This window comes from Pleuronectes platessa, chromosome 11 (assembly GCF_947347685.1).
Source record: "Pleuronectes platessa chromosome 11, fPlePla1.1, whole genome shotgun sequence".
In the NCBI taxonomy this organism is placed as follows: domain Eukaryota; kingdom Metazoa; phylum Chordata; class Actinopteri; order Pleuronectiformes; family Pleuronectidae; genus Pleuronectes; species Pleuronectes platessa.
Genome location: NC_070636.1, coordinates 5,459,318 through 5,482,001, shown reverse-complemented (window position 1 = coordinate 5,482,001; position 22,684 = coordinate 5,459,318). Strand labels below are relative to the sequence as shown.

The following is a 22,684-nucleotide window of genomic DNA, read 5'->3' as shown; positions in this document are numbered from 1 at the left end:
TCTGCATGCGGAATGAGTATTTTATTTATAACCAGTTTATAAAAATAAAATACAAAATAATTTCAAAACATAAAAAGAAAAGAAAAACACTGTACAAGGCATTGATATGATACAAATGATAGAGTGAACATAAATAATTACAGTTATATACAATGCAAAAACTCCCACTTGTTACATTCTTTCCTGGAGACTGTACAGTTACATTTCAAAACCAAGACGTACATTTACAACACAAAAAATATTGACCATTAACAAATCCCAACAATTAAAAGTAAAAAAAAAAAAAAAAGAGGATGGATGGGCGCATTAGCAAATGTCACAATAAATAATTTTCTGTCAAGTATTTATAAGTTATTAACAAGTTATCGGATGTTATGAGGTGAGAAGTGTACCGGGTGCACACCAAAGCTTTTGTTAGTTTCCTTCTCACATTTTGAAAATAAAACTAAAAACCAGCTGGGTTTGCTCTCGTCGGCCTATCGGGTATCTGTCACCACAAATACCAGTACGCCCACTACATTAATATGACACCGTCAACATCAGGCCACTTGCAAAAGTGACGACAATAATCTCACCTGGAGGGAAACACCAGGTCTACAGCTACACACCACTTATGTGCATTAAAAATAACCTTAGAGAAACATGAGAAGAAATTCAGCTGCACTGTTTCGTGTCTGTTCCTCCCTTTCACTGAAGCTCGTTAGCGTATAAGTTATGGTTTTACAATAATGATTTCATTTAAATAACTATTTGAATATCATACAGGTATATATTAAAAGTCTTGCACAACGGGGTTCTGAACTTTGAAAAGCCTGAGGCTGAAAATTAAGACGAGGGAGGATTCGATGATCGATGTAGAAACTGCACGCCCCTGTTTGAGCGGTGATCGCACGGACAGACACACACTGATACTGCAACCTGAAATGTTTTCATTCCAGCCGGTCAATCGATAATTGGCCCATGCAAGCTCACAGAGAGAACAAACAGGGTTATGCACTGACCTCAGAGGTGACCAGGCATTAACAGACGAGAGATAAGGGACAGGGAAAGGCTCGGGCCCTTTACTAGTGGGACGATCACCAACACAGACAAGGCTCAGTCATCCCTCGCTATGCACAGAGGGGGCAGAGAAGAGACGTTAAGGCGGCTGACTGACTGAACGCTGTCTGCCGTCAGGATGAGTCATCGAAGCTGCTCTGTGAGGCCGGTGTAGGCTCCTGCACGAGTCGAACCCAAACAGCACGTCTACCAAGCAGCGTGCCAACTCCTTACACTTGTATCACATATCAGGATGAACCACATCTGCTAAATCTATCAAAATATTTGGCAATGTCTGCTCATACATGCAGCTGGGTCCTATAGAGGCTGCTGTTTACCTTTCAACTCTGTGGTGGTTTTTATCCTACAATACAAAGTCTGTTCTCCTTTTTTAATTTCGCGCATCAGTTCCTATATTTGCACTAATAAAAATACAGTCTCCTCATTATCCAGCAACACAATCGTCCCGAGTCAGTGCAGGAAGCGCAGACACACTAGTGTCACACATTAGGAAGATGGAGGAAAAAGAGACACACAGGTCATGAAGATCTTCACGAGATAAATGCCCTGTGACGGGAGGTGTTATGCAGCTTTATACTCTGTAAAGAGTCCGATTTTTCTTTTTATATTCCCGTCTTTTCTCTGTCGAACATGCAAAGAGCAGCGCTGGAAGGAAGCCGAAGTTATTTTACAGTATCTTACAAGCAGAGGAGTGGGGAGAGGAGTATGAGTGAGGAATCTGGACTCAAATAAAAACACAAACATTACTCTGCCTCCTTCGCCCGGAGCACAAACATAGTGTACGTCGCTTTATAAAAAAAGACATTCTCCGGCGCAGGAGGAAAACCAAAGAAACCCAAAAAAAAAACATTCTTCATCATATTTGTGTGAGAAATATATTTATATACATATATATACACACATATGGCCTCTGTTTTCAGTAACATTTGACAAAAATGTTGTTTGAGGTCTGAAATTCACATTTGTTCAAAGTGTCGTCTCAAACACCGACCTGGTGCACACAGGACAGCTGCAAGTGGGTTTTTGAAATTTGAAATATCTTTATAAATAACAACCACTCTGCACTCAAGTAAACCGTTGTTCAAATTGTGTCGGATTTACAAACAGTTGTGTTGCTACCTCTTCTACATTAGGAGAATACTGGTGGAACTGGCACGCGTCAGATTTTGGCTTCTAATCCCAGACACACCAGAGTGAATCCTCAAGTTGCCCCAAAGTGCCAAGGCACACGCTGGGACAAATCTATCAGAACATTACTCACATTGTGATGTACCTTGTGTTCTTTAAGCTCCCCACTGCTACTACAACTACAGCTAACACACGATGCCTTCACATCTAAAAAGGGAGTTCCCCTATAACAACCTTTAATCCCCTCAGATCACTTCACAGCAACACAGTAGGCACAATAAGGTGTGTATCCTCACACACGGTACATGATTGATTGTATAAAGGATCACTTCGGCGATTGAGCGTGTAAAACTAATCCGGGCGACACAAACCCGCACGTCCACCATCGCACAGAAGAGGGAACAGGAGTCGTAGGCATCGCTAAGCATGAAAATAAATATCTCAATAAATACAGCTGTACACAAAACTCTGGCTTTATGCATTCACACGTAGCATAAAGTAAATATTATACCCTGCCTGCTCCACAAGTCAGAGGAGACAACGGAGTCAACCCCGGGGTTAATATTTAACAAAGCTGGGATGTGCTGCACTGATATTCAATCAGTGCATTGTTACTGGGGGGATAAATAAGTTACTATATATTGTTGTGCATGATGGTTTGGAGTTAAATAAGCTGATTTATTTATGTGTCTACTGGCTCAACTAACTTTTGATTCATGTATCGTAGAACTTCCTGCGTTGAGAAAGAACTTTTACATTTTGCAGCTACACTACTTTGCTTCTACCACATTTTAACAAATAATAAACGAGGACCCTGATCCAGAATACAGTAGTTTGTCTTATGAATTGTCAGAAAGTGGCACCGGAACAATTTCATTTTGCTCATATCAAGGAGTCAGGTAAATGTGAGAAGAAGCTTTTGGTGCCAGGACATTTTGACCTCTGATGCACAGATTTTGACCTTTGTTCCTGAAACCTGTGTCGACTATGTCCCACGACTTTACAGAAATTCAATACTAAGTCACTGGAGTTCCCCTTTAAAGCTAAGCATGTAATTGAATGACAAACGCTGGGTGCAAATAGAAGGAGTGAAAACACTGGGAAGCGAAGGGGGAACTGTAAGGTTCAGACTGACAGGAAAAAAAAAAACTGTGAAAGAAGATTTTTTTTAAAAATCTTATTAAAGAGGAAGACTCAGGTTCTTCTCCTGACTGATGTCTATCAGAGTTTGGAGTCTTCCCATCCTCGGCTGTGTCAGTGCAACTATCTGCTCAGCTTGCTGGAGCACTTGCCCTCTCGGCTGCAGCCTTTACCCCTGGACAGGTATAAGGGGCTGGTGCGGGCCTGGCGGCTGCAGCAAGTCTCCTGGTGATGGGAGTAGAAGCGGCGGGGGGGTGGGGAGCCCGAGAAGCTGGGGGGCGAGCGGCTGCGGCCGAGGCAGCCCCCTCCCCCGCCGCCACGGGGCTCATGGCGGGAGGGCGAGGAGCTCACGGAGCGCTGCAGGGAGGAGGAGCTGCGCGGCGAGGCGCTGGAGCTGCGGTGGTGGTGCGGCGAGCTGGTCAGGCTGCAGACGCCCATCCTGGAGCCCCCGTGCTGGGCTGAGGAGCGGTGGTGGACGGGGGAGCCGCGGGAGCCATGCATCAGCTGAGCGAGGCATGTGAGGAGGTCAGAGTCACTGGTGCTGCTCGCTCGGATGCGGTAACGCCTTAGCCTGAGTCGGCACAAAAAGCAGGGAAGGGTGTGAGTAACAGGCAAATCATATATTTCACATTTAAATAGGGAACAGAGGGATAAATATATATTCATATTTATATAGAAAGGACCATTGTTTGCTTTTAATTCCCATCTACAAACAGACATGACAAATTCTTCTATCGATCCCAATAATAAACAGGCATCATAATGGTTGTATTCATTATTGGATTCAGATGAACAAATTACCTGCCCTCCACTGTGGAGCGACTAGGTGGCTTCCCAGGCGGTGGGCGTGGCAGGTAGTGGGCAGCCAGCTGCTCAGCAGAAGAGACCGGATGAACGGGACGAGGGATCCTGCTCTTGCGGGACAGAGGGCTAGAAGAGGAGGAGAGGGACGGGCCATCGTCCCCCTGGCGGTCGGAGCGGGAGCCCATGAGAGAGTCCTCGTCCTGCGAGCGGTCAGAGGCGGAGGACAGCGGGTCTCTTGCGAGGGCCACCATGGCACTGCGCCTATCAGAGAGGGAGGGTGAGGCGGTGGGAGAGGGGACCGGGCCCTGGTGACTGGCTTTCTTCTTTAGGAGTTTCTCCTTGGCCGACCCTGGAGTAGGGAGCTCCAGCAGGCTGCAGGGCTCCAGGACCGGGATGCGACTATGCCTGCGGCTGGGGTCCTTGCGCGGGGCAACCCGGGAGGAGGACACCGGGCTGCTAGTCGGCTCTTTGGCCTGGATCACCTCTCCACCCTCCTCCCCTCTCAGCTGAGACTCTGTGGCACAGGGAGCGAGGCCGGAATCATTCTCATAGTCTCTCAGCTTGGGGTAAGCGCCGTTACTTAAATCCTTTTGGCCAGAGCCATGGGGGGAGAAGGGGCCATTTGAAAAAAACGGACTTCGAGGAGAGCGAGGAGAATGTGGGGAGCGAGGGGAGTGCGGGGAGGAGGGCGAGCGGGGAGGAGGTGAGCGGGGAGAACGCGGGGAAGACACGCGACTTGGCACCGGGCTTGGAGCTTTGGTGTTGCTGTCTCCATTGATCAGCATTTCAGCCAGAGGGTCTGTGGGTGTCCCTGGATGGGTGAGCACATGGTCCTGTGGGGAGGTGATGTCCACCGTGTGATCCTGGACCTGCAGAGCCTCAGATTCTCCACGCATCTCCAGGAGGAGGCACTGTGGAGCACTGTCCGATCCTGACTGGGACAGCCCGGAGGGACGCTGAGCTGTCAACTGAAGAGGGGGGAGGTGAAGACACACGGGACACAAGAGAAAGACACACACAAGTGTTATTCAATAATCAACCAGACTTAAGTTGGGAATATTATACGAATTGTCAAGGGCCTGTTGCTGATAGACTACAACATGTCGAGTTGTGCTGTAGTGCTGTAGCAAGTGCCTGGTGCAGGTGTGTGAAAAGAGAAGAAGTGTATAATATGGGGTAATAAATGGTGATTAGTTTTGGCAACAGCATGCAGTACCATAGCTACCATTATCAGACCAAAACACACAAGTGCTATGGCAGTGTCAGTCAAGCTGTGAGTACTAAACCGGCAAGTAGGACAGGAAAGGTTCACGCAACTTCGCAGGGGGCTTCAGCGAAGAGAGGGTGAGGAACAAATACAGGGAGAGAGAGAGGAAGAGAAAAATAGCGAGGACAAAGACGATCTGAAACAAAAGAGATCATGCAACCGGTAGTCATGACTCGACATTCCAAACACACATGCCACAATCAGACAAACACACAACCCCTATTCAGATCACAAGAACACATGTCCAGACACGAGGACACACATCTGACCCATGCTCTGCCTGGCCTGCACAAAGCCCCTCATGGTCCCTGGAGAGAGCCACACAGTAAGCAAGCCAACGGAAAACAAAGAAGCCAAAACAAGCAACGTAAAAAGAAAAAAGAAAATGAAACAAACAAAAGTGTTGACAGCTACTGACGGAGAGGAGGCTGAATGGATGCCTGTTTTTATTGTGATGAGCTCATCACCTGCTGAAGTTGGGCTCGTGTGATGCGTATGACGGAGGGAAACTTGGCGTTGGCGGCGCCCGCTGGGATGGCGGGCAGCTTCCTACGACTGGGCGAGCGGGTGCCGGGGGCGGGGTTTGGTGGTAGTGGAAGGGAGGCATGGCAGGAGGAGGACGAGGAGACGCGGTCCTGCTGCTGGTCGGCCGACTGGCTGCGCCTGATGCCCGGCGGGTGGCGCAGGTGCAGCGGGTCCGACAGGGTGGTCAGGAGAGTGTGAGGACTGGGAGAGCGCAGTGGGATGGGGCTGCATGTCCGCACCGCCACTTCCTCAGGCAGGGACGGAGGAGAGGTGGGGAACTAAGAGAGGAGGGCGAGAGAAGTGGGAGGTGGAGAGAGGAGGGGTGGTGAGATCGGTGATGGAGTGAGAAGATGGAGGAGGTATGGAGGGAGCTCTGTGAGGCAGGATGAGCAGGCGGACACGACACAGAGCCGTGTTTGTCCACAGGTTAAGCGATGGTGGGATTTATAAAGATAACTGGGAGGATGGTTTCAGGTTTAAGGAAGAGGAAGGAGACGAGGAGGGTGGTTCCTGGGAGAGATGGTTTAACTTTTCAACTTGGAGGTTCAAGTTCTGGTCGGATGAGAGTTAGGGGACAGTTACTCCTCTTGTGGTGAAAAAAAGGAAACTCTGCAATTTGAGTAAAAGCGGTTTGTGCTGAACTTGCAGAGTGAGCAGGGTTTTGGGCACAATGGGCTGGTGGAAGGTTATATGAACAGCAAAGGAGCAAAAAATAAAATAAAATAAAATAACTAAGCAAATCAAAGTATTTTCTGGAAAAGAAATCATTTGCTTTGTAAAATAAATAAGAACAAATCAACATATTGCAAATGTCGGCAAATAAGATAAAAGTTATGCATGATATCTAAAGCAAATCAAAGGATATTTCGAAAAACCATAAGCTCTCCCCTTCCCCCATGCTGTGATGTGATCAAAGCTCTGCAGTTGTGTCACTAATATCTTCTACTAACAGATACACATGTGGAGAAGCGGGCAAACGTAAAGCCGTAACACTTAGCTTCAAACTACAGCAAGATGCAGCTGGTGGAGCTTACATGGTTTTAGCATTACAGTTCTAGAGCTAGAACTCTGACTCTGTGCAGCTTTTTAACTCGGTAAAACGCTGAGTAGGGTCAGTCTCATGAATGCCATGTTGTGAGGTGGCCTTCAAAAGAAAGCGCTTACCTGCGTGAGGACTCCCTCAGCCAGAGCTTCAGCTGGGCTGGTGGGGGTGACGGGAGGCAGATTCCCGACAGGCCCCACGCTGAGCTCCAACTTGTCCACTTTGGTGCTTCCTTTGGAGGAAGCCGTGCTCTCCTGTTTAGCTTTTCCAGAGCTCGGGCCTGGGCTGCCTCTACCCCACCCAGGAGTCCGTTGCCCTGGCTGGAGCACCTCTGGCTCCTCGTCCTCCTCTGAAGGGCTGTTGGTAAGCTTGGTTCCCGGGGAGCCACTGGGCCGCTCCACCATCACCCACTCCCTTGAGTCAATGTCCTGCCTTCCAGAGCTCAGATTGAGGGCCACAAAGCCCCCGCTGCTGGCCGCCCCCTCTCCCTGCTCCAGAGATCCAGGGGACGCAGGTTTAGGAGAACCACAGCCCGACAGGAACTCCTCGTCATAGTGCCAGACCCGATCGGGACGCTCCCCGCCAGGTACGGTTTGACCCTGAGTTACTGGGATGATTGCAGCTCCATTTGCCTCCTTCTCCTGGTGTGGGGTGCCGGTCTGCTGCTGAGGCGAGCTGAACAGGCACAAGACAGATGCAAACAATCAGGCCTCTACTAGGGAAATAAAGATTTTATCAAAGATTTCCCAGTTACTTGATGAACCTACCAGGTCTCCAGGAAGCGCTCTGGACTGGGCTTTGACTCTAGGCCGAGCCTCCTCTCCAGCTCGAAGCTGTGGATGTTGCGGAGCTTCCTCAGCAGAGGGCCTTCTCGGTCTGAAGCCATCGCCTCAGAGTGTTTGACTGGAGAACCCAGACTCGGCCCGGCGTAGGGGCTCTGGTGTCCCTGGTGTCCCTGGTTCCCCTGGTTTCCCTGGTTTCCTTGGTTTCCCTGGTTTCCCTGGTTGTTGCTGTGTTCCTCCTCCGTCGCCGCCTGTGGGAACCAGTCGGTTTATTTAAATGCATTTACCAAAGAAATAAGTAATTTTCCCCTGCAGTGCTGAACTCCTATAAAGCCCAGGTCTGTGTGTTCACACGGGATCTACCTTCCAGACTGCCGTCCTGATGCGGTTTCGGTTGCGGTCCAGCTCCTCCCACACGTCAGCCTCCTGGTTGCGGTGGGGGTGCAGGGGAGAGCCAGGCAGGCGGTCAGGGGCGGGGTTGTTCTCCACGTCACTGAGCTGCTCATCCTGCAAAACCTCATCTGTGTTTTCCCTCAGGTGGTCCCCAGGTATCAGGGAGGCATTCGCCATCCTGGGACAACATAGAGTTCACACATTATTTCATATTGAGGCTGCAAAAATCCCAAATCTATCTGAGTCAACTTGATAAGTTCGAGCACACAAACCCCATAAGTGCCGGAGTGAGCCGGGTGTGATGCTGTGGTGTTGTGGCGCTGGCGCTGATCGTCAAGGTGCCATCGGTGCCGGTCCGCTCCCAGTCGTAGGGGTCGTTCTCCACCACGTTGTAGGTTTTCATGCTGTTGTCGAACACTGACATCAGCAGCTGTAACACACACCGTTAAAATGTTTATTCAGGAGAATCTCACAGAACAGCATGCTCTCTCTGGTGTATCATCTTTAAAAGATCCTTCTTGACCTGCACACATTTGCTTTTTATCAGAAAGAGTATGGACCATATGTTATCACCTCCTAAAACCAGCCCTCTTTATTAAACCCAAGTAAATCCCCGGTGTACCTGGTAGTCAGGCTTGGTGAAGTAGTCCAGGCTGGAGACGTGTTCCAAAAACACACCAAACTCTGCCGGCAGATGTTTGAGCATGAGACGGTGATCATAGGTGTCCTTCAGCTTCCCCACATGTTCCTGGGAATCAACAAACAAACGTCACATCCCATCACTCACAGCAGCATGGACACAACTGTTCAGTCCCAAGGAAGGACAACAATCTTCACTTGTCCTTACTTTGTCCTTGATCTTCCTCCACGGCAGCTGACCGACCAGGAACTCCACCAGCATGTAGAAGAGGGACCAGAGGTCATCATGGCGACCCATCTCCTGCAGGATTACGTCACGTTTGAGTTGACATTTATCAACAACATGGGGGGGTCACCGGTCAGGGTTTAACTAATAAACTATAACACTTTGTGGGACAGAGTCACAGCTCACAGGATACTCACCTTATTCTTGTGTGCGTTGACAGATGCATAACGGACTGTTCCCCTGAACCCTGCCACCGGACGAGGCTGATGGATAGAGACAGATACAGACATCAAACACTAACATAGACACCAGCTGACATGTTCTCTGAAATTCTATTACATGTTCTCTGAAATCCAATAGGATTCTAGTCATAAATAAACACAAACTGCATGTATTTGTAGCTTTCTTCAGTCTGATTCTTAAACTTAACCCTTGATCGACGTTTTAAACAGTGTTAGATTATGTTAAACATGTATTTATAGATTTGTTTAAGCAAACAGTTCATTTGGAACTTGCAGAGTTGGGAGATAATGCTCTAAAAGTGACGTCCTTCATGACAGACACGGTTTGATCCATTGTTCATATGAATGATGTTGATATGAGCAGTTTTAAAATCATTAACTGAAGAGGGCACTCACCGGTCGGACCTCCTGGCATGAGTTGGTGAACTGGCGAGCCAAACCAAAGTCCAGCATGTAGCAGGTTCGACAAGTGCTGGGGAAGCGACCCATGGCGAAATTGGACTAAATGGGGTAAGGAGTTAAAGGTTAAAAAGAAGGGGAAATAAAATTGATTAGGTGTGATATGCAATCCCCAAAATATTTACATTATGCAAATACAGAGGAATAAATGTCTTCCTATGGTTGGAATAGAATTTAATGCAGCAGATCAGAAGACAGAATATTTCTGGGCATTTGGCCAAAACTCGTATCGAGACAAATTACTGTAAGTGCAACAGTCAAAAAAGAAAAATACTAAATCAGCAAGAACTCAAGCAATAGAACTATAAAAAAGATTCCCCTGTGCCAGGAATATATAGGAGGGTCATGAAATAAAAAACAGGCATAGACAATCTTCTGCTGCAGCCCCCCCGGTCCTGAGACCCACCGGTTTGATGTCTCGATGCAGGAAGCCGACCGAGTGGATGCTCTCTATGGATTCCAGGATCTGCCGACCCAGCCGCAGGGTGGTGCTGATGCTGAACGTGCCCCGGGTCATACTCCTCCTCAGGTCGGCCAGATTACGACCCTGAGAGACCAAGAACAAGATCTGTTAATCCAAAAGCCTGAGATGGAGTCCCGTCTATAACACAACCGATTGCTTTGCCACCAGGCAAAAACCAAATAAAGAGGTGACAGTCAAATGTGTGCTTAGTGGAGAGGGAGAGAAATATACAAATACAGCTGCAGGGATCCTTTGTGTTTAAACAGTTGAATAAACTACAACCTGACCATCTCTCATCAAGTGCAGAGAATACATTTGTGAACTTGTGTTGTATCCCCCGCCTCAGGTGCTGGATGCAACGACTGAAACTAATTTGACGCCTCTGTAGTTCACAGCAGGTGAAATCTCATGTGAACAGCGAACACTAGTTCAGCCTGAATCTCTGCTCTCAGAGTAAAGCTGCTATAAGCTTCATCCTTTATTCAACCTGATTCTTACAAATGAAGAGATTCTTTTGTTAAATGGGTAAATTTTGATTATTTTTAAAAGGTAAAACACAAAGATCCTTCATTTCCTATCATATAAAAGAGTGGAAAGTGGGAAAATCTTCCTTTGAGAACTAAATGTTTGGCATTTTTGCTTGAGGAATGATTCCAGTGACTCATTTGGCCATTAAAACTGTTCTGCGCTCATTATTTCAGCTCAGGCTTGATGTGTCACATTGAGCCATCACGTCTCCTGCATCCAGACCAACCTGAAGCTCCATCACCACGTAGTTGAAGCGGTCGTTGCGGCCACATCCCACGAAGCGACACACGTGGTCCTTACCTGGGAGATAAAAGAGGAAAAGAGCATTTCAAGATATTTTCACGAGGGAAGATGAGATCACTTCTGAGCCACTTGACGTCAGCTGCAGCATTTGAGTGTTAGATGCCGGCCACTGAATCATGATGTGTTCTCATATTTCCCTGCCCTTCCCTCTCCGAGCACTAAAACTCTATAGTTCCTGTATAACAACCCTGCTGATTTACATACAACAGCGCACAACACTATGTCTACATATGTGCATGCATGTCTTGTGGGTGAGGGAATTTGTGTGTGTATGTATGTGTGTGTGTGTTTGTGTGTGTGTAAGTGAGCGAGAGCTGAGTGTGTGTATTCTCTGGTCTCAAAGGACATTGCTGCACTGGCAGCTTGACTGCGGCCACACCCCGAAGCCCTTCAGCACGCACTGAATGCAAACGCTCACACAAACAAAGCCTCCCTGGTAAAAACACAGCTTTTAAGAATTCTCTCCACCCCCCCCCCCCCCTATTCTTACACAATGAATCAAGAACAATCCGACTAAGAAAAAGGTCCAAACAGAAAAACACAACAGACTATTATTAGCTGGATAGGATCCATTAGTGCTCTTATGAGGCCACGGGTCGATGTTTACTCTGTCAGCTGGGGGTTGGGGTGGGGGGGGGGGGGGTTGGGGGGTGGGGGGGGTCAGCTGTGTTTGTGGAGGCTGGAGTTCAGCCCATCTCAAGTTACATGCAGTACCATGAGGCCCCAGCCTGCAGCCATTAGACAGCAAACATGATCCCGGCCCATTGATTTTTACCCTCAGAGAAGAGCAGGAGAAAAAGCCAAGGTTGGTTAAAAAGGCAGGAAGGACGAGGGGAGGGAAAAGACAGAAAGAGAGAAAAGAGTAAAACTATACAACCCCCCCCCCCACCCCCCAGAGGAGCTTGCTTGTGTTGATCCTGTTTCTCTGCTGTGAGAGCGTCCAGTCGAAAATATACAAAAATACACACTTCCTGTTGCATGAACCCTGTCCCCTCTACGACTGTCACCTGAAACGTTTACATTAAAACCTCCAGGAAAACGAAAAACACGAGAACACTGCTTCCTCTGCTGAAGGACAGAGAGAGACTCACACAAATGGCTGAACTCTGGGCCAAGCTGTGTTTTCAGACGAGTCAGATGATCTATATCTGAAGGAGAGATTCTTCCACGCTGCCTTCAAACTCTACATCCCCTCCCTGCACACTCTACAATCACAACACATCCCAGACTCCTCGGCTTCTCCTCAGATCTTCAGTTAATGTCAACCCAGGAGAAATTAATCGACAGAAACGTTTCGCCGGTGACCCACAGAGTATCGTCTTCTGGAGCGACTCGATAGGTCAGCGTGGCCACGGAGGATCAATCGATTCCAGAAATGTAATCCGCTGAATCCATGTCGACTCACCCTGCAGCTTCTTCAGCACGGCCACCTCCATCTTGAGCACCTGCTTGGGCTGCTGGGCCGACTCCACCTTCAGAGCCACGCTGACCCGCGTCAGCAGGTCCAGCGCCTCGTAGATCTCGCCGAACCCTCCACCCCCGATCTTCTTCGCCTGGAACAAGACGAGGAATGGTAAGAACTTTATATTACCCAGAATGCATGTGCATGGACGCTTGCACCCGCTTGTGGGAAGGAAGGGCAAGATCAGCAACAAATCAGCCTCCATGGAGTTGGCGTGGACTCTTCAGGAACAAGTAGTTCAGCGATAAAAAACACAACATTTCATAATAAGAAATGTATTTTCTTTACATGGTTGTTTCAGTGAGTTTTAGTTTGATAGCAGCAGCAACGTGCAGTTAAATCACTGAGACTTTGGGATGTGGGCGTGAAGGAGACGACAATGACGACAAGATTTTCTCAAGTCTAATGTTTAACAGGTTCCATAGAACTGTAGATGTTAAAATCCTAACATGTAGGTCTCCAAAAGTGAAGCCAAAACACATCGATCGCCCCCTGGTGGTCGCCTGCAGTTTAGGTCATAAACTCAGCGGCCTCCACGTTAGCAGATTGGACACAGAACAAACTAACTCATTTCAGGTTAGCGCTTATCACACCCACGTATCCTCAACTGCTCCTTTATCCGCCAAGTTTGGTTTTTAATTAGTTATTTGATGCTATAGGGTGAAACATCCTGATTGACAGCTGAGACGGACTCATGATTGGTCAAGTGGATGTAGAACCAGGATATTCTGGATTCATTTTTGTACAGCGAAAAGAGATTGTCCATCTTAATTTACAGCCCATGGTTAAAAACCCTACAAAAACATGGCGTCATTTCTCTTTGTGTTCAGTTTATATTCATCACAGGGGTCTATTACTCCAAACTGGTTTGGACAGAGCTCGTCCCAGAACAGCCAGTAAACAATAAGCAGGTTTAACAGGTTCCTGCATATGGGGAAATCTACAAAAACTGCCTGGGAACATTCTGTTATGAAGCAGTTTTGAATATTTTACACTGTCAACAGACGTGTTCTTGTTTCTGATGTAGAACAACAAGGTCAGTATTTATGCAACATACTTTTTTAATTACCGGCAGGAATATATGTGGACAATGAACTTAGCTCTGTTGTTTTTAACTAAGCTCTCTCTCTAGTTTGCTCTTTCAAATTTCCTCCAACACTCATCTCTCTCACTACCCACTACCAGAGCTTTAATTTCCCCCTAAGCTCCCACTTGCCCTTCACTGTCCTCCCTGCACTAACCCTCCATAAAAGTCCTGTGTCGCACTCGGAGCTGAAGTCGTGGGATTATCTGCAGCGTTCTTATGTAACTCTGCTCCGTGGAAGACAGGAAGTGGTGCCAGGCGGCCAGTAAGGAATCACAGCCTCACATGGCGCCCAGTGAGAGACGTGGGCCCTCAGGGGAGCACTGCCACGGCCGCCTATAGCACGCTGCACTGCCCCGAATAGATAGGGAGAGCTATTTCTGGATCTCCCACACTGCTGCAGCACTATACCTGGACCGAGGGACACGACCCCGAGCTGTTCGAGCCACAGGTGAGACACTTTCAGAAGAAGAGAGAGAGGGACTCGCTGGCAGGGCAGAGCATTGTGTGAGGAACAAAGTGTTGTTGTTTTGTGGGTCGGAGCGTGAGCGAAGGGGACAGGCGGCGACGGGACTCAACACACACACTGTGTCCCTTGTTTTTAAATGACATGTCACTCACCACTTTCCATCGTTCCTTGACCAGGGACAGCACGCTCAGGATGTCAACTTGCTCCGCTCCCCCGCTCATTGCGCCTGTGGACCGGAGACGCTGTCCTCACTGCTTCTCCCTCCCGCGAGCCGCTGCCTCACACTGGGCCGGGCATTTGGACCTTGATGGGAGAACCCTGCAGAAATCCAAGAGAGACATAAAACTGTCAGAAGCTGATGGATGAGTCCTGGTGATTCTGGAGAAGTTGCACAACATTATAACTTAAGAAACTTAAAGTCCTGTTCTTGGGTGTTGAACAAGGAGGCGTCATTGTGTGGTTTTCTTTTAGGCCTGGTTGAAATTCATGTGAAAAAAGTGAGCGTCTCCCCAGTTGTGAGACGAAGTTAAACCCGGAGCTTAATGTCTGGAGCTTTTCTGATACTTGACCGAGGCTGCAGCTGCCACACCTGCTGCCAGCAGCTGTCTTTCTGGACCGACTCATGCCAGCAGCTCCCAGGCGAACGTCCCGCATCTTACATTTCAAAAGGTCTCGGCTCAGTGTCATTTTTCCCTGTCATATATCTTCATTATGAGACTGCCATGGAGCAGACATGTAAATACCTCTCATCAGATATGAGACACTTTTAAATCTGCCTCAGTTTGGATTGGAATTTCACTATTTAGATCTGGCTGAGTAAAGCTGTGTTAAGTTTTATAAAAAAAAAGAAAAAGCCAACAAATGTATAAATCACAATATGAATGAAACCGAAACTTTTTTAAGTATTAGGTTAACTGTTTTAATTATTGATGGTTAGTAATTATTAAGTAATCAGAGTACTCTTGTTTTTCGCTTGTGAAAAATCCCCTGGCTTTTGTTTTTGTCTTTTGTCAATAATAGATTATTGTCTAATAATACTTACAGTTAAATCACTTTGCTGTTTCAGGTTGCAACTAATTGTTTCCTCCACCAAGGAGTTCATGTTTTCATCTGCGTTTGTCTGTTATTCAGGCAGAATTTAAAAAAAAAACAGATTTCCATGAAATGCAGTGGGGGGGGTGGAGCTTGACCAAAGGAAGGATAAACAGGATAAACTGGATCCAGTGATTTTTTTTTTTTTTTTCCCGTTTTAAACATTACATGATAGGATCTCCCTTAGTGTCTTTCTAGTTTCCATCATCAAATAACCTAAAAACTAAACTATGAAATGAAATTATGAAACATCTGTCCAAACCCGAAGATTTTCAGTTGACGGCCGAGATTAAAGACAACTTGCACATAGATTATTGGAGAAGCTGACATTAGCATATTGTTGATATTTGACTTAAAATATGAATCAATCGTGAATGATCTCCTAATTTATTCATTTATAATCATTAATGAATTAATGACGATCATTGTCCTGCTTAATGGAAATTCATATTTATGATGTATAACAGATTAATTAAATGTTACTATTAAATATTACTAAATTATTTGTTAACAATCAACAAATCAATCTGTGACAACATTCAAAGCTGTAATGAAAGCAGGTCTATTATAAAATGGTACTTTTACATCTATCGCCCTGTGGCACAAGTCTCTTTTACACAGAAAGTAGGTTTCCTGTCAAATCTGCATCTTTCTCTGGTGTTACACAACATCCGTGTCAAAGATAAGATTCCTCAGCAGAGCCGCTAACTTCCTCTAGCCTGGCTTCAAAGAATCAGAGCCCAGCCGACTTTGATTCATCAGCGCTGCACACGGCGTTCTGGCATCTGCCGTTATGCAACGGGCCTTCAGAACACTATTTGGTAACGGGACATGATGCCGACATCAAGGAGCCAATCAATCCCACCATGCACCGGGATGAGGTCGAGAGATGGAAGAGGGCAAAGCGTGGTCCGACTCAATAACAGCTGAATGACGAGCGTGAAATGTGACCCGGGGTTAGAGGACTCAGGAGCCAGTGGCCTTGGTGCAGAGGCAGCGTTTCAACACACGGACCAAACCAGACGAGATGGTTCAGGATAATAACAGACTATTTACATTTAGCAGACTTTGAGCTGTCCTCACTCTGTGTAGTAGTTTGTTTGCATCGTCTGTTACAATGTGGGGAAGTTATTCAAGGACGGACACAAACAATTTGACATGAGTTTCTTTCTCCTATAATTGAGAAACATTTAGAAATATGAAGTACATTACAGTATATATACTGAAATGTAAACATAGATTGTGTTTTAGTTTAGAAAACGACAGCTGTAAATGTTAAAACGCTTTTATATAGCTCAATTAACAACACAGTCAGAAAAACCTGAAAGTTGAATTGATTATCTGACTAATCAATTAGTTTATGATCAGAAGAATCAATGAGAAACTACTGAAAATGGTCTCAGTCATTAGTGAGGCAACACCAGCAAACAGCTGCTGGTTTCAGCAACTGGTAAAGTGAATATCTTCTTTACGATTAGAATGATAAATCAAGAAAATAATGGGCAGTTGGCCACACTAATCAATAACAGATAAATACATCAAGCCCTAATCTATATCTTATATATACATAATATATCATATTTGGTAATTATAATAATAAGACATATTATGTGCCATTGATTGCATTTGACTGTCTAGTGTTTCGTGGTTGTTACACATGAGTTTTATCCAATTACTTCCCTTATTTCACTCGTTACAAAACAATAAAAACAATATTATTGACGTACAGTGGCTTAATGTTACTATCATAAAGTTTTAGATGGGACCAAAACGACAATAAGTATTTTGTTAACCGGTATAGAACTATAATAGATACAGAGAAAATATTCTTTAAAAATAGTTTTATCCTTTTGAATCTAAAGTGTAGATGGAATGTTTAAGAGAACACAGCCGTGCTACAGTGTTTATACACAGCTGTGCTAAGAGCTAAATGCTAATATCAAATATTAACGGATGCTGAGCAGATTAGTTAGTGACCTTTATAATGCTTAAGCTCAAAGTACAGATGGGGTCAGTGTGACAATTTGCTGGTTTTAACATATGAGCCGAATCACAGAGAGAATTAAAGTGCAGTTATGACCTGATGGTGGCGCTAGATTAAAGTCAAATGATCTCCCAAGTCAAAATCATCCTCTGGGGACGATGAATATCTGAACCACATGAAAGCAACAGTTACTGAGACATTAGTGTCTGGACCAACACCGACACCGAAACTGTGTCGCTTACTTAAAACCCTGAAGGATTAACTCATCTGCATCAAAAACACAAACAAGTAAACAAGAGGAACAGACGCCAACACATCTGAACAAATCCACACAAACTAAACCGTGAGCCTATTAATGGATTTTTCTGGCAACAATTTGTGTTGACGTCAGCCACTGAAACCAGAATTTCCTGCCTCACGTGTTTGGAATCTGTGGGTGGGTGGGGGGGGGGGGGGGGGGGGGCTGAGAGCTTCTGTAGACACAGAGAGTCAGAGTCTGAACTTTGTGTTTGAAGGCATCACTTGAATCCTTCTCATTGTACTAACGACAGCACGGCATCGAACCCACAGAAGAAACGGGACGTACACAGAAACACGCTTTGAGCCTCGAGAGATAAACAAACCGACTGAACGCTGAGATTTAAATGACCTCGGCCGTGTGTCACTCCAAGGTCACATGTCGTCCTGGTGTTTCCCCTTTTTAAGAAAAACACTCTTATCACTGAGGCATCGAGCAGAACGATTTGGTCATTTTGTTCAAAATTCAATCAAGGGAGGGAAGGATGTGCTGTTCTTTGATTTCTGAGTATTTTCTAATCTTTAGGGTAAAGACACAGGAAGTGACCGAGACATCATTATCCCCCATAAACAGCGTAGGCCCCCCCGATCAATCTGTCACACTCCACACAACCAACTTATTAGACCCACACACACACACTTGTGTACAAGCCAGGCCGCCTCACACTGTGACTAATCTCACACCTCACACGGAGGCACGGCTCTGCTCCTCTTCTTCTTCCTCCTCCTCCTCGTCCTCCTCCGTACAAATCACCGCCAGAGAAGAACAAGAGAAGTAAACAACTCGAGGGACAGAACGACAATAACAATAAAACAATCTGTGACAGCCGGCTCTTGTGTCACCATGAATCACACGCTACCTGACCCCGGCCTCTCCATGGGGACGATGGTGCAGTGCCATGTTTCCCGTTGCTGACTGCATTGTGTCGTCTCCTCTGCCCTTTTCTCAGCCGGCTGCACGTTTACAGCAACGCAAAGCGAGGCATTGTGGGATTATATGTCAGTGACGTGTCTCTACAGAGGAAACACTCACTCTGCTACTCGTCCTGAAACTGTAAAACCTCACAAGACAAATGAACTGGGACCCTGGAAGCCGGCGAGTGCATGGACGTGTGACAACATGTGGTCCCGGCGATGATAACCACACTGACACTGAATGAGTTGGGATCGTTTCTCATTCTACTGGAAGCTAAAAGTTTACAGCTACACAAACAAAATCATACTTGTAAAACCAGTGCTGCTCCCAGTATGGCTACACCAAACCATTAGGGCAGAACTTGAACTCTAACTGTGCAAAATTCATTATTTCTGTGCAATACAATGGTTCTGTGCAAACCATTTGGTCAGTTTTTTTGTTACATTCAAATTTTTCCATACTTTAAGTGTTATTATCCGGACACTTAAGTATTGCATGTTACTTATTATTACTCACTGAGGCCTGTTTCTGATTCTTGCTGTTGTAATACTGCAAATGTCCCCATAGTGGGACTAGAACAGGATTATTATCTTATCTTATCTTATCTTATCTTATGAGTGATACCACAACAGACGAGACACACCCACTGCTCCTCGTCCTTTAAAAAACACACAAAACAAATTAAACTCTGACACCATCAGTGCAACAACACATTGCTCGAGTGAGAATAACCAGACTGACAATGACTGCCGGGCCTGGGTGGACAGCAGGACTGGGAGGACTGGGAGGAGTGGGAGCTGCTGGAGCTGCTGGAGCTGCTGGAGAGGAGCCAGCATGGGGAGGCCCCTCCACACTCTGGAGCCATTCAGCATGGATGGATGCTACTGATCAGTGAAGTGTGTTTTTATGGAGCACACCTAAGTCTACTGTCATACACAATCCTTCAAAATAAGAGTGTGTGTGTCCGTGCAGAATCAGTGTTAACCATCCCGAGGACTGGTGAGCTGAGCTGTTCTCAATGAGATCTGACAGGCAGCAGAAATAAAAGCATGACACCCATCCTCCAGTTCCCTGCAGTGGGCTGACTGTTGCATCGCGAGTGTCCACAGCAGATTTACAGGCCACGCAGGCTCGTCCCCTGTCAGCTCCGAAGACATGAAGCCGACACATGCACGCAGCTGCAGGCGGCACACGCACGGTGAGGGAGGACGGGTGGGTGGGTGTTTTAAATCCCCGGGCCGGAGGGGCCTCGGCCTGCGGGACCGTGGAGCCTTACCTCGGGTCTGCTGGATCCACGGAGGAGGCGCCGGGTGTGGTTACAGACGATCCTCTGCGTTCGGAGGCGGCGGGGACGACGCGGAGCAGGAGCCCATAGCGAGGGGAGCGTCCGCCGGGCAGGAGGCGGAGGCGACCACCGGCGAGTGGAAGCGAACAAAGCGGCGGAGAAGGAGGAAATGTGTCCGGGCGGCGGTGTCTCCTCTGCGGCTTCACCTCAGCATCTCTGTCGCTGCGGCGGATCCGCGACGTGACGGTGATCAGCAGCCCGCCTGCGTGCGCGGCCCCGATTCCATCGCCCCTCGCAACAGCTCGGCCGCGCGCAGCAGAGTCTTTAAAAAGCTCGTTCGCGGTTGAGCCGGGGACGCGCGCTTTGCACACGAAGGTGCCAGATTCGATGAAATCAAAACAAAGTTGGGAAATATGTAAAAACATCCCCATTGATGACGATGATGATGATGATGAGGAGGATGATGATGAGGATTATCATTATTATTGTTTAGTTTAGTTTAGTTTTCTTCTTATTCTTATTCTTAATCGTATTCATATTCATATTCATATTCATATTCATATTCTTGTTCTTATTCTTATTTTTATTCTCAATCGTATTCATATTCTTGTTCTTATTCTTATTCTTATTCTTGTTATCTCTCTGTGTGCGTGTGTTTGGTTTTCTTGTTTTTTGTATTGCCTTGTGTATGTATGTATGTGCTCTCTGCGGGTAATTTGCATGTATTTTGTATATATAAAAAACATACAAACAAAAAAGTCGTTGCTCATTTCATTAGCTGGTAACTTTTATAAACAATAGAAAGACTAGTTCAGCCGCAGATTCAGTGATTTACCAATTGAAGAGCCATTTTAGGCAAATATTTGTTTACCTTTAGCTAAACTAAAACACTTCACCAGTAGCAGTCCTTGTTTGTTATCTACTATTATTTACACTGTCAATAAATAATATTGATACTGAAGTAAACTTAACAACACAAATATTGTCAAGCAAGTTCTGTTTGTGGACTGTTTGTGGAACTTAACTTCAAAGATAAATTGATTGAATAAATAGAAAACATTGTATTAAGAATCAGCCCAGATTATAATAACAACCTGAACAAATAACATGTACTTACCCTAAAAGGCGGAAAGGCTGACTAACCTGGCAACACATTCTAAACAGAATCACTACATCTGTTTTCCTTGTTTATTCTTTTGAGCTGAAACATCTGGTCGCTGCGAAATCAAAAACCTCACAGAGATATAAAGATTTAAAAAGCAGAAGGTGCGATAAATGAATATAATTTCAGATAAGGTTATCTGTGCGGTGTCTAAGGACACTTCTATTTGGTTTGGAACGCGGCCACATCAGAGTCACTTCTCGCACAGACCACAGAGAGGCGGCAAAGATCGCGATAACTGCGAGGGACGAAAACAACAAACTCTACTACTGTGAGTTCAAATTGACAATTTCCTGCAAAGCTTCATCGTTCCCTGTTAAATGCATCTGACTTATAGATGTACTGGAGTAAAAGCAACTGGTAGAACTACCCCAGCAGGAATCAGCACTTGAGTGAATGTACTTTCCACCAGTTGAGTTCTGCATGAACCCCAACAAGCACTATATATAAAAATATTAAGAGCAAACTACATTAGAAGTATCAAGAGTATTCTGTCAAGTTTTTACTATACAAAATACCTTGTGTCAAGAGAACATCTATTCTTTTTTGTATTGACCTTTAACGCTGCTATATTTGCAAAAATAAAATGGTAACATTTGCCCCTAGTGTAATTATTGTTGCCCTGTATTATAGTCATACAAAACTGAGGTAACCATCTGTAACTTATGTTGAAACCCACAAAAAATACAGATGGTACAACAAAGTATCCCTTTGATGGATCGGTTTATATTCACAACACATCTGGAACAAATTCCCAGAAACCCTGAGGTCTGTTCTGTCTTTCAGCTCTTGGTAAATGAAGTCTTCACACTTTTCTGTCTTTTGTCAAATTACAGTTTAGTCGCTCATTTCTCTGACCAACACTGTAACTGAATTTTTTGTATTTATTCTGTTACGATCCATTTCAGCCTTGTTATCATGTTTTAAAACATGTAATGCATTAATTTGAAGGTTACATTTTCTGTCTGGCTGTGTTGAAACTGTTTTAAGGAAGTGTTGATAAAAGCTTTATGGTCAATTTGAACTGTAATGACAGTCGTCTCTGTTTTATTTTCCACCTCATTTACATCAGGAAAGGTAGGAAATAACAGAAACACTTCTATATATTATTTAGTACAGTTAAACAACAACACAAACTATGTTCTCCACGATAAACACCGACACTGACTGCATTTATCTAAGATTAATGAAACACTAGTACTACCACTACTATCAATACAACCACTGCTAATACTACTTATACAAATAATAGTAATAAAACCTGTGTGCAGCATGTGTTTATACTATGACTCTCGTCCACATTTTTCAAGACTTGTTTCCCTTTTTCACCACCTCAGAAACTGTTAAATGTGTGAATGTTTATTGTATTTTGTTAGTTGTTGCTATTTGTATTGATCTTTTGTTTAAATTAGTATCTTGATTCACCCAATGGCTCTTACACAATGTGTTTTGTTTCAGCTCAGCCGTCCTTGAGTTTGCTGAATGGCCATGTTTCACTCCCAGGACACTGTTATTAGCACTAGACATTGTTATTGGTACGGTGTGTTAGTACACTGAGAGCCTCTGAGTTCCTTATATGAGCACATATAGCACTCAGTTGTCAGTTTAATCAGGAACACCCAGATAAAATAACCCAGCTGAATACAACAGGCCTGTAATAAACCTTGTTTCATGGAGGTATGACATTTATATTGCCGGTGTTGGTTGAAAGCGTTTTGAAGAGGTTATTTCATAAGGACCATTCAGGGTCTGCAATTTGTGCTGCTGTACAAGGAGGTGTCTGTTGTTTAGCCTGATTAGAATGGGGCTGATTTGAATCAACATAAAAACAGAACAAGTTGCAGCCTCCAAATGAGCAAACGTATGAATCACCACCTCTGTCAGCATAGTTTTAGTGTTATCTAATAATGTTAACCTTCAATAAATGAGGATT

At 45.5% G+C, this 22,684-nt stretch overlaps 1 protein-coding gene across 1 annotated transcript; it reads right to left on the bottom strand.

Moving 5' to 3' along the window:
- Window positions 1–2: 2 nt before the first annotated feature.
- ttbk2a (tau tubulin kinase 2a) lies at window positions 3–19,818 on the bottom strand. The gene is made up of 16 exons (XM_053434942.1): window positions 19,581–19,818; window positions 14,168–14,333; window positions 12,406–12,553; window positions 10,924–10,997; window positions 10,113–10,253; window positions 9,644–9,748; window positions 9,203–9,268; window positions 8,988–9,080; window positions 8,763–8,888; window positions 8,413–8,570; window positions 8,111–8,318; window positions 7,733–7,998; window positions 7,088–7,640; window positions 5,866–6,201; window positions 4,129–5,099; window positions 3–3,898 (listed from the first exon to the last, which is right to left on the bottom strand). Exons 2-16 carry the CDS (start codon window positions 14,234–14,236, stop codon window positions 3,451–3,453), a joined length of 3,762 nt encoding a protein of 1,253 aa, XP_053290917.1. The 5' UTR covers window positions 14,237–14,333; window positions 19,581–19,818; the 3' UTR covers window positions 3–3,450.
- Window positions 19,819–22,684: the final 2,866 nt, after the last annotated feature.